The sequence below is a fragment of the Pteropus medius genome, unplaced genomic scaffold (assembly GCF_902729225.1).
Source record: "Pteropus medius unplaced genomic scaffold, Ma_sr-lr_union100, whole genome shotgun sequence".
Classification (NCBI taxonomy): domain Eukaryota; kingdom Metazoa; phylum Chordata; class Mammalia; order Chiroptera; family Pteropodidae; genus Pteropus; species Pteropus medius.
In genome coordinates, this window is record NW_024349800.1 from 61,433,330 (window position 1) to 61,445,703 (window position 12,374).

Below are 12,374 nucleotides of genomic sequence, written 5' to 3' on the forward strand. Positions count from 1 at the left end.
GGCACAACCGAAGGCTCACCTCAGACACCTGAGAGCCGGGAGGGGGATAATGGACATGTGTCTGCTCGTTCCTCTAGTTCTAAGCTTCCCCACTGTATTAAGTCTCTTCACCTGAACACAAAAGAACACAGATCCCACAACCTCTGCTTCCCAAAGACGTGCACCCCACCCCCAATGCTTATAAAAATCTCAATTCTCTGCTTTTAGAAAGGGCCTGCACACTGCCTCCTATCTGTAAAGTCGCTCCTGAAGCTGCTGTTCCCGGCTCCCTTGCCCAGTGTCCTTTCAGAGGCCTGGGCCACCAGTGCGCCTCAGGCTCACTCCAAGGGCAGCGCTGCCTCTGTAAACGAGTTTTACGCGCTCCCTTTATCACGTGTCTCTCTCTCCTGCCAGAGCACTGATCCGGGCTCACCGCTCAAACGCAGGTGCTGTCTCTTTTAACTGGCCTGGGGACAGCTCCCTCCCCCTCCCCTTCCTCGGCATGCCTCACTGGGCATCACACTTTAGCGGATAAACCAGCCCCAGGCCTCCTGTGGGCAGGCCATCCACTGTGCTGGCCCGTCTGCCTCCCGTCCACCTCTCGCTCAGAGACGTGTGACCTGCGTGATTCGTACTTTGCTTGACAAGACTGGCAGGAAAAGCCCCTGTTGTGAGCTCTGCCTCGACGGGCCAGCTGGATGCGTGTGATGAGGCACAAAAGCTTCTCGGTCAGGTTTGCTATTAACAGTAAAACAGCAAACATCTTTTGGAAAGAAACAACACACTCCACATTTGTAAGGACACCGGGAAAGAGAACGATACACAATCGTGTTTCTGTGACAACTAGCCCTCTCAGGTGGCTCGGAATTTACCTGGAAAGAACTAAGACAGGGAGTGAGCACACCCGGGGCCGGCAGGCGAGTGCACACGCACACCACCAGCAGGGGGCGACACTCACCACACCCAGAGTCTCCACCAAACATCTGTGTGGACACCCAAAAAGGTTAAGATGATTAAAATAGCAAACCAAAACAAAAAACACCAACGTAGGCCGATTTATTCCCTAAAGAAACATCTGATGTAGCCAAACCCGTCACTCCCCTCCTGTCAGGCTCGGGGACGGGGCCGACCCTTGTTCGGGAGGGGAGGACAGCCGGTCCGGTCCCACACTTACATGTCGCTGCCAGGGTTGGGTTTGACCGAGTCCTCGGCTGGAAGGCAACACTCCATAATCTCGTTAAAGCCTGCGTTCCCAATATTCTTGGCGAGCTGCAGAAACAAAAGTCCATTTGAGGGTACTCAATTATTCATGCTTCCCACTGCCACACGCTCCTCATCCACCTGATGATTTATTTAGCGGCCACTAAGAAATAGCGCAATAAAGTGGTTTGCCTTTAATAAACACGGACAAAACCCAAACCCCAAAGGCAGCCATAGAAGCCGAGAGGCAGCAAGCAGCAGGCCTGCTAGAGGAGTGTTCTCAGAACGTGCCCGGATGGAGCGTGGGTGTGACAGAAAGGGGGGGGCTTGGCCCAACGTGGCTTCCGTCCTTACCCGCTCCCGCGAACACCCGTGATGTGACAAGAATGGACCTGACTGCCTCGACTTGGGCCGGCGAGGAGGTGGCTCTGATACAGGGGAGAGGGCAGTGGGCCTGGGAGCCGAGATCTGGGTTCAAAGCATGGTTCTATTTCCTGGCTTTGGGACCGCAGGTAAGTCAGTTTACCAGAGCTCTGATTTCCCATCAGTAAGATGGGGACGATACCTACCTTGCTGGGTGGTAGTAACGGTAAAATGGGACCACTTAGGCGAAAGCACTCAGTGAACTGAAGAGCTAAAAATATAATGCATTTGTTCCCAATGGAAGGTCCTCATTCGCCAATCGACCTTCTGACTTGTTCAAAATTAAGTGAACACGTTAGTTAACGCTTACTGTACGCCTGGCACTGTTCAGCATTCGACACACAGGCACTAAGATAAATGTCACCGTGTGTCTTAGTAGAACCGCCCCGACAGGATGGCAGCTGGCACCCTTCCGAACGGAGGCGCGAATCCCGAATGACCGGGAGCTCCTTAGAAGCAGGGGTTCACTCGTCCAAGCACCCAGCTCAGCGCCTGACAGAGAGATCAGTTTCCAGGCCAGCGTCTCCGATGTCTAACGACACAAAAAGACCCCGAAAGGGCCCCCAGCCCAGTGCTGTGGACGGAACAGACATTTTAACGTCCTTGCTGACGATGCAGTGGGGAGCGCTCTCAGCGGACTGTGCGGAGAAGGGCTGTTGGGGACGTCCCGGGAGACAAAGCTGCTGCCTGAACGGCTCCTTCTCTCTCCAGGGAACCGGCTGGAGGAACAGCCAAAGGGATGCAGGTTCGGAAAGCGACTTCCTGGTGGCAGTAACGCGGAACAGTGCAAGGGGGCCGGAGGGACAGGTGGACGGCGGTGAGGAGCATTCCTCAGCTTCCCCTGTCCTTGCCAGTCACCAAAGCTTCCCAGATGGTCCCGAGCACCACGCGCTAACCAAGTCCGCCCCAGTCCCCAGGCCAGAGTCAGGTGGCCAGACTCCAGGCTCTGCGTTAGTCCCCCAGAGACGGGCTGATGGTCAGGGTGGCACGCCACGTCAGGTGACAGGGGCTGACGGCCTGCAAAGGGTTTCTTGGGCAGCCGGTGTCAGATCCAGGACTGACCTCACTCGGTGTCAGAGCCCCTGCCTGGAACAGGCATGTGTTAGTTAACACGCCATCTTCCAATGTAACATGGACACCGTCGCTGAGCCAAGCACAGTCATTTCCAGGTGAGTGACAGAACCAGCCGCAGTGCCCCTCTGTGACTGAGGGACACGCACGCCCCCCAATCTATGACAAGCAGATGGGCGAGGGCTGCGAGGAGAGCTCCCCAGGAATCAGAAAGCTGCTTCCCTTCTGCTTGTCGCTGGCTGGTGTACTAGGGGACAGCTGGTCCGGGGAGCCACCGCGTCGTGCGTCACACTTGTCCAATGCCGAGAAATGTGCCGCCTCACAGTTTCGCCAAGTTCCAGTGAAGACTTCAGCCTGCAGAGAAGCCCTCTGAAACCATCGACGAAAGCAAAGCACTCGCAGATGGAGGCTGCAGGTTCAATTCAAGAAAACGGGGGGCCCAGCAGGCCACGTGGGCAGGAGCCAAGGAAGCAGGAAGGCCGGCACACGTGAAGCAGCCCCGGCACACGTGCCCTCCACTCCCAGGGTTCCATCCCCAGGCCTGTGAGGGCTCGCCGAGGCAGACACGGGGCAGACACCACGCAGGGAGCGAATCCCAGCCATAGGCCAGTCCGTGAATGTACACTGACCCTTCGGGTGTGCTAGGCGCTGGGCACTGACACTCTCTTGCCTAAAGGAACTCAGTCTAGCAAGACTGCGATGAATTAAAACGGGACAAGAAGCCCGTGCCAAGAACTGTGAGGACGAGATGCACAAGCACGCCAGAGAGGAACCCGGTCAAGACGGCCGCTTGCCACACTCGCCCTGCACGAGATCCCGCACGGCACGGAAGCACGCCGAGGACAGGGACCAGGATCGCACATGCCGGAGACACCGGGCCGTGCAGGGCCCACGGAGCTGGGGAGAGGCCTGCCTCATGCTGGACGGCTTGTTAACGGCCTCATGGAGGAAAGGTAGGAGGAAGCCATGGGAGAGGCCCCGGTCAGCGACGTGTGCTCCCCAGGCTTTCGACCCTGTTCTTCAGTTTGATGGAAGAAGAATTTTTAAGTTACTAACTCGAATTCAATTGTGTAATATCCAAATCTCCTTTATGGTATGAAATGGATCATATGATAATATTCTGCACCAATAATACTGTTTTACGTGTGGCCTGAAAATCAGTTTTGAAACGATGACCTATGTTAAGAAGGAAATTTATTTTTCATATATCTGTGCTTGCCATCGGGAGGTTTTCTGAAAGCAGGTTCGCTTTTGAACCTGAGGACTAAGCTGGTGCAGGCTAACGCGGTAAAAATGGCACCGATTCCCTGAACCGATCGAATGGATGCGTCAGTTACCCGTTTCCTTCCACTGAAGGAGAAGTGATTCCGAAAGCAGGCAGAGGAAGAGAAGATGAGCACCAGCCGCCTTCGTGGCTGCTGCTGAAATCCACCCAGTTAACATGGAAGTCAAGTGTGCTTCGAGCAAAAACGAATTAAAAAGGATGTGGTGACACCGTCACAGCAGACCACGTGGGGACACTGTTTGCAAACCCACGTCCAGGAAGTAACTTACAGAATTAAGGAAAAGACTTTACCGCGAGGGCTATGCTGCAGCCACAGGGGGACATCCCTGTGGGGGGAGCATCCGCGTGTTTAGGAACACAGTGCCAGCCAAAGCAAACATCCCAGCTCGTGTACCCGCTGTCTCTGTCCAGCCACCCAGACCCTCTTTCCTGTCACGGCGCATCACCCCGAGGTGTGGGCTCCTGGACCGACTCACCTGGAGACAGGGACCAGCGCCTGTGAAGCGCCGTGCCCAGGCTGCAGCCTTGCGAACCCTGGGAACCTATTCCCCAGCTCGTCCTGTCGTGTCCTCTACGGGGTACGCAGAGAGGGCTCACTGACGTGTGCCACACAAGAGAACACACCGTGAGGACCCAGACCAAAGACCCTGACGCTGCTGCTCTGGGAGCGGGAAGGTTTGTCAGGGAGCAGACGGCCAGAGGGGGGTCTGTGTGGATTCAGACGGCCGGGGGACGGGGTGGGGGCACGTGGCTCATTCTTCTGAACAGATTCTGTCAAGGTCATCTTGGAGGAAGAGAGTAATGATAGCTAACGTTCTGTGGTTTTTACTACATGCCAGACACACACACGCACACACATGCACACATGTGCGTGTCTGAAGCCTTCAGAAAATCCTTTGTTCAGCCATCCGACTGTCTAAGCAAAATAAAATAACCTGGCTCTTTAAAAGGCTTGTAGTTCTCACGCTTTACGAACGAATGCTAAGACCCGACACACACTCTCTGTCTATCGCATAACCTGACGGCTGAGGAAGAAGGGGTCTGCACACGGGAAGGTTGTCGGGGTGAGAAGCGGGGAGACGGCTGCTTCCGGTGAGCAGCCAGCCCACCAGCCGGAGCTCGGGGGCAAGCAGGGGGTGGAGACACACCCCACACGGCTCAGGGCCTTCTCCCTTTGCTTTCCGATAACCACTGAGGAAAAGGGACAGTTAGATAAGGGAGAGTTTGAGGCCACGGCAGAGATTAGATTCTGCAAATATCTGCACATATGAATTCACCAGGCTCGGCCCGATTTCTCTGTGATGGCTGAGTGTCGGCCAAACTCTAAACTCCGACGAGAAAACACAAACAGAGGCTCTGGGGGACAGAACCTCGGATCTGGACCAGGGATCAGAGTCGCCTCACACTCTCAGATGAAAACATTTCCCTTCACTCTCTTTCGGTGTCTCCCTCCTCAGGAGGTGAGCGAGTCTCGTGAAGACCAGCGGTTCAATTTCTGGGACATACGTAAGCGGGTATCACAGATGGGGTGGAGTCGAGCGCCTTCCCATTCATGAGAGCCATTATTAAAATTACATTCCATAAACTCATAACTTAAAAATCATTGAAAAGTAATTGATACTCAAAACTCACTCCCCTTCCCAGTGGTTTGGCTCTGTGTCACTACTGCCTGTTTCTGCAGTCACTCTGACTGCTCCAAGTGTCTGGCGAGCCTCTGGGAGGCGGTGCCCAGCACCCGCTTCCCGCTCCACGCAGTGACCCGCACCCAGAGCCTGAGACGCACCCGTGGGGGCGAGAACGGCACGTGCACAGGCAGACGACATGGCAGGGCTCACTTGCCAGGGGGCTGGTTATCTGTTAGTGATGGGATGGGGGAGCGAGGGGGTACAGGAGTGACACAGGACAAGCCAACCCACCGCAAAGGCCAGTGTATGTCCCGGGCTCCTCACAGGTGAAGAGCGCGTGCTCTGGACGCAGGTTAAAGGGGCCCGCACCAAGTTCTAGCACTCCAGCAACCCACGGCCTTGGGCACATTAAAACCCTCCGAGCCTCAGCTCCTCCTCGGTAAAGTGGGGATGATGTACCCAGGCCACAGGGCCGTTGTCAAGGGCAAGTGTGCTAATACCCCAAGCGCTCTGCAAAGTGCCCGGCACAAAATGAGCGATAATTATTTCACCGTAAGTCACGCAATGCTCGCTTCCCGCTGTTTTAAGAAAATCAGTATAGGTTACCTATATGTGCTTACTGAGAAGTGATTTGTGTTTCTTTGAAAATACACAGTGAGAGTCTCAAATCTACACCAAAGTACTGCCTGTACACACACAGCTCCACGACGCAGGCTGTCCGCATCGCTACGCTACCAAGAGCCAGTGTGCAGCCGAGAGGACACTGCTTGGGTCTGGCCGAGGCCAGCTCAGTTTTAGACTTGAAGTGATCAGGGATGCTACTGACTGGGTGACCAGAATCCACTCTGGTTGCTCCCTACTTGGTCCTTCTGGGTCACAAAGGAATTCTTAGGGAAGGCTGGAAGGACAAAGTGGTTCAAACAAACGCATTACGAGTTTAGACACGTTGGATCCAGAGGAGTCATCGATGAGAGTTATGGCCCCTGAGAGATATACTGACCACAATAATTGATTTTGTGTCAAGACTATTGCTCTTGACATTAAAATCAATGGCACTCAATATCCACTTAATATTTACTGTCCGACGCCCAGCTAACTCCAAGAAAAAATTTCAAACAATGCTCTCTAACCTGCAATTATAGACTTTAAAAATGGTCTGCAAAGGATCATGTTTCAGGTGGCCCCAAAGGACCACCTACGTGTGATGTGCCCTGCTCCTCAATACTCTGTAAGACACTTCGCAGAAAATGTTTCGACCTCCTAATATCTATTTGTACCACATGGCTTGTGTGTTATCACTGATTCAAGAACGAAAGACTTTAGGAACGAAGGCAATAAAAGCAAAGACCAATATCTGTCCCAAAGGGGGACAGCAAGGGGCAGAGGAAAATGCACTGGCAGCGAAGCCCGCAGTGACCACGGACTTGGCAGGAACCCGCCGATGACTCAGGGAGGAGGAGCCCTTGACTGCCAGGCTTCAGGTTCTGCATGTTTAATGAACGATGTGAACTAGACTATGCCGACATCCCATTCCAGAACCTTTCCCTGGTCTCAACGCTTCTTTATGAGTTTCATTTTACTTGATTTACTTAAGAATAAAGTTTTGCAACAAGAAGCGACCTCAACTACTAGCAGCTGAGAAGGAGCAATTATCAATGAGTCTGTAATTGCCCAAATCCATCTGGCGAGTATCAACAACCACCCGCCCAGTGGAATTTCAAGAAACTAAAATAGATTCGAGTGCCAAAATTAAAACTTAGCTTTCGGCTCCTTTACTTCCATCCCAAAGTCAAGGGTTTGAACATTACCAGCAGCTCGGATGTTCCCAGCACATCTAACGTCAGGGACTGCATCCTGGAGTAGTGAACCCCCAGCTCCCGGTGGATCCCGGAACACTCGATGCAGGTCAGAATGCCCAGGTTGGTGGAAAGCCACGTGGGATCTGCCAAGGAGAACAGAGGAGATTGGGGCGTGTAGTAATTAATGGGTCAGGGGTCGGGACGTTTTCCTGCTTAGTTACTAAACATGGGGTTTTGAGTATGAGTGTTTTTGATCCTTGATGCAGCCAGAACCTTCATTCCACCATAATTACCAACAATTTACATTCAACACACACATATGCACAGGTCTCTCCTCCCTCCTCTCCCTATGCTTCTGTCTCCCCATCTTCCATTCATTTATTGAGTGGCAGACAGGTGCTATGTGAACAATAATGAACAGGACACGGTGCCCTCTAGTGGCCACGGTCCCTGGAGGGCTGTCCTGACGACAGACCACGCTCATCACCAACCGGCTCAAGCCAGCAAAAGGGAGAAACAGGAGGCCTGCCAAGTCCTCTACTACAGGGTGGACTGACGTAGAATGCACGCGTCCACATGTTCACCAAGACGCCAATAATGACGACGGAGACCACACGCCACGTGCCATGCCGTGCTGTGGAAGCAGCAGTAAGAGCTCACACGGTGAGAGCGGCAGAAATTATAGCTCTTTCCACATAATACCTCGTTTAAAGCGTACGGAAGGTGTCCCAGGAGGGGACCAGGGCCGGCACCTTCAGGGTTCAGAAGGGCCTCACTCGGGGCTGCAGGTGGATGCAGAGCCAGGCTTCAGCCCCACCTTTACCTGGGCTCAAACCCACACTGGCACCATGTCACTGTGTTCCTCCTCAGTGTTACCTACTCACTGAGGCACCTTACTATGTGTGTGGCACATAGTAGGTACTCAAGAAGTACCTGACGGGTGAATGCTGAATTTACTGAAAATGGAATTCAAAATAAAACCTACTCGAGCACATTATCACAGACCATAAGTACAATGCTCTTTAGAATTGCTCGTTGTCCTTAGAAACGCACAGCAGGTAAATATCGCAACCCTAGTCACTAAAAAAGTGTGAAGTTATTTTTCAAATGTTCAAGTTGTAAAAAATTTTATCCACATTAGGGAATACTTCCGGGCATCTGTGTTTCCCCTTCACTATTCGACCGTACCAACTGCACCATGCTTTTGGCAGGTATGAGCGTACATTTAGCCCACCTCACATCAAGTTTTTAAACCACTCGTGTTGTCTTAGCATTTTAAAACAGAAATCTGCATAGCTTTGATTTCCTTAAGGAAGTGTTTTCAAAGTCCAAGTACTAAACTATCCTTAAGAAGAAGCACCATTCACTACTTATCACCCCCTAAAGTATTAAGACCCAAAGAGATCTTAAAAGGTCCTGCCAAGAAGATATTTTTTAATGGGTCTAAGATCCCAGGAGGCCACTCCTCAAATTACCCCCAAATACGGCCTTCGGTCTCGTGGCATTTCTCAGCTCACCACTCCATTTTTGTTGTGTTGGTTGCTTATAAAAATTGTCGAAATCTGAGGAGTGAAAAGGTAATGGATCACCCCAGCTGAGCCACAGTCTTTCTCATCTATAAAGGTTTAGAAAAGCCTGCTCCATATTCCGACTTAATTAGAAGAATGAGCCAACTCCTTAAACTTTTAAAATACTAGCTGTTAAAAATCTACAGTGACATTCTATGTCCATTAGAAATGAAGGCCCTAATAGGCTTCATCAAAATGCACAAGCTAACATCTCATTTTACAGGATACGTAGAGCTGGAAGCGACCTGCGGACCCCCTCGACTGGTTCCTTTGTTTTCCATATAGGGAAGACCGACAGCTAACAGAATAAGCGGCGCTTCCAGGGCCACAGTCTAGACCGTGGCTTCAAGTTACAGGATGGGAAGTTCCACGTGGTGGGACAAAGGCCGGTGGGGTCAAACCCAGGAAAAGCCTCTGGAGCCGCCAAGGTGACTCGATGACCTTGATCTCGCCCTTGCTCTGGCCCCCTCCATCAGGCCCCCTCATGGGACGCCCCCCCGCATCCCGTGCCATCCAAATGTGCTCAGTAAGCAAGTGCCAGGTGGCCACGGCCGCACTGAGCTACACCAGCTCTCCATTTAAAACGAGGGGGAAAGTTAGCAACCGGGTTCTGTGGCTCGGGAGGGGCTGTAAAGGCCTCGGAGCTGGGGGGGGAGGGGGGTGGTCACCTGGTGCCCCACAGTCGCAGCACATGTCGTTGCCCGTCATCCTCTGGACCTCGGAGATGATGTCCTTGGTCAGCTCCTGGACGATGTTGTTCTCTCCGGTGCTGTCGTCGCCCTTGAACGCGTTGTTCAGCGCTTCTTCCTTGCTGTTCTGAAGCACAGACACCCATCTAGAGAACCACAGAGGCCGCGTTACTCCCCGGGGCCTCCGCGTCACACCCGGGGCCCGCCGTCACACCCGGGCCCGCCGCATCACACCCTGGGCCCGCCACGCCCCGGCCGCACCCCCACTCCAGGCACTCACATTTGACACTCCTGCTCGTCCTCTGCTTGGAAGTGGTACGTCCTGTCATCTGCACGGGAAGAGGCGTTTCGTCGGTTACCAGCACGGACAGAGACTCAAAAAGAAGTGGCTTATAATTAAGCTGAACCCTCCGCTAGGAAACGAAGGATGTGTATGAAATCGTGCGCCCCCTTCCGACCGTCCTTCACATGCCTGTCCTGGCTCGGCAAGTGTGGCTTTGAAATCCAAAAGGGTCCTGCCAGTTCTCATTTGGAGTCTAAAGCGACGCGGCTTCCAACAACGAAGCTGTTCAACGAAAACCATCATCGGCCTCACAAAAGCTTCAGCTTTTTAAACTTGCTACAGGGTTGGCCCCCTAAAATTATTGTTGAGGCCCTCTGAAAAGTGAAAGCTTTTCCTAAAGCGACTGTCTCAGACGTTTTTCTGGCCTTTTTAGAAAACACTATGAGAAATTCTAACGACATGCTACGGGTGTGCTGTATCACATGCAGTGAACGCATGAGAACTGTGTAGTATCGATGGGACAGAAAATCTTCCTCTCACGCACGGCTGGCGTCAGCAACACTCACAAGGGCTTTGCCAGACCGCGGAGGCAGGAGAGAGGAGGGGTCGTGTGACCTGCTATTCTTGCCCGAAATGCATGACCTCAGTCCAATCGTGGGAAAGCATCAGGGAGAACCAGACTGAGGAACACGTGACCAAAGAACTGATCAATACTCTCCAAAAAAATATATATCAGTTATGAAAGACAAGGAAAGACTACTGACCTGCCCTAGAAGACCAAGAAGAAATAGCTAACTGCAACGTGGGGTCCAGGACCAGGAAGGGACACTGTGGGAAAACTGGTAAAATCTGAGTAGATTCGGAGCCCACGGCATTGCTCCGGTGCTAGCTCCCTGCTCTGATAGCGGATGTCCTGCGGCTGGTAACACGGAGTGGGCACTAGCACTGAGGTGACAGCGTCGGGCGGAGCTGGATGAGGGACACAGAAATCCTGTCTGCCATCAGCCCAGAACGAAGCAAAGGAGAAAACTGAAAAATAAAGGGAGGAAACCCAACCTCTCCACATGGCAGAGCAGTGACCCGCAGTGACTGTCGTTGGGGATGCACGGAAAACACCTGTGCCCCCTTAAAATGTGTTTTTATACTACGAAATCACTTTGGCTCATAGAACAATTCCTGGCAAGTTGGCTGGGCGGAGGCCGAGGCCCAGGGAGGTGCAGGGACAAGAACGAGCGTGGCCGGCAGCGAAGGAGTCGACACTCTTCCGACCACACCACCCCCACCCCTTCTCCTGACACCCGGGGATGAAACGACACCCTCTCTGTCCCCAGCCTGTTACTGAGGAACAAAGGAACAGAGTGAGGAGAACAAAGGAACAGAGTGAGGAGAGAGATAGTTTAAGAGAACTGTCTCAAGCTCATAAAAAGGAACTGAACTTTGTGAGGAATGTTAGCGGCTGAGCTGGGCTAAACGGTCAGGAGTCTGCACCAGCCAGGAGCAGGGCCACCTGCCCTGCTCCCACCTTCCCCCCGGTGACACGGCCTCGCCAGGAGAGTGAGGGGGACGGGCACATCCACACCCCACGCCAGGCGGCTCCGAGTTCTCGGGAAGCGGTGCTGACGGCAGGCAGTGCCAGAGGCCTGTGTCAACCACGGAGGCACGTCGCGGCCAGACCAGGCTCAGCTCGGGGGGCGGTCAGAGCGACAAGGGGTGCAGCACGCTTCTGGCTAGTTCTGTACCCTAATGTGAGCCCTGGAGAAGCAGGGAAATACTCTGTGAAAACGTCTCCAACCGGGTCTGACCCGTTTGCAGGTTCTTCTATGACACCCCGGACCCACACAGGAGGGCAACAAAGCATTCTCACTCGACGCTCCGAGCGGAGGAGCACCTTTTGAAAATGAGCTGGAGNCCTTAAAATGTGTTTTTATACTACGAAATCACTTTGGCTCATAGAACAATTCCTGGCAAGTTGGCTGGGCGGAGGCCGAGGCCCAGGGAGGTTCAGGGACAAGAACGAGCGTGGCCGGCAGCGAAGGAGTCGACACTCTTCCGACCACACCACCCCCACCCCTTCTCCTGACACCCGGGGATGAAACGACACCCTCTCTGTCCCCAGCCTGTTACTGAGGAGAGGAACAGAGTGAGGAGAGATACAGTTTAAGAGAACTGTCTCAAGCTCATAAAAAGGAACTGAACTTTGTGAGGAATGTTAGCGGCTGAGCTGGGCTGAACGGTCAGGAGTCTGCACCAGCCAGGAGCAGGGCCACCTGCCCTGCTCCCACCTTCCCCCCGGTGACACGGCCTCGCCAGGAGAGTGAGGGGGACGGGCACATCCACACCCCACGCCAGGCGGCTCCGAGTTCTCGGGAAGCGGTGCTGACGGCAGGCAGTGCCAGAGGCCTGTGTCAACCACGGAGGCACGTCGCGGCCAGACCAGGCTCAGCTCGGGGGG

The 12,374-nt window shown here is 53.5% G+C and overlaps 1 protein-coding gene across 4 annotated transcripts in view; it reads right to left on the reverse strand.

Annotated features, from left to right (window-relative positions):
- ASAP2 (ArfGAP with SH3 domain, ankyrin repeat and PH domain 2) overlaps positions 1-12,374 on the reverse strand; it is a 136,629-nt gene that overhangs the window by 23,585 nt on the left and 100,670 nt on the right. For all 4 annotated transcript variants that reach the window (XM_039888080.1, XM_039888079.1, XM_039888083.1 and 1 more), the window contains exons 13-16: positions 9,920-9,968; positions 9,619-9,785; positions 7,392-7,525; positions 1,154-1,248 (exon numbers count right to left, since the gene is read on the reverse strand). In XM_039888080.1, coding sequence (XP_039744014.1) covers positions 1,154-1,248; positions 7,392-7,525; positions 9,619-9,785; positions 9,920-9,968 — 445 coding nt within the window. The remainder of the gene's footprint in view (positions 1-1,153; positions 1,249-7,391; positions 7,526-9,618; positions 9,786-9,919; positions 9,969-12,374) is intronic.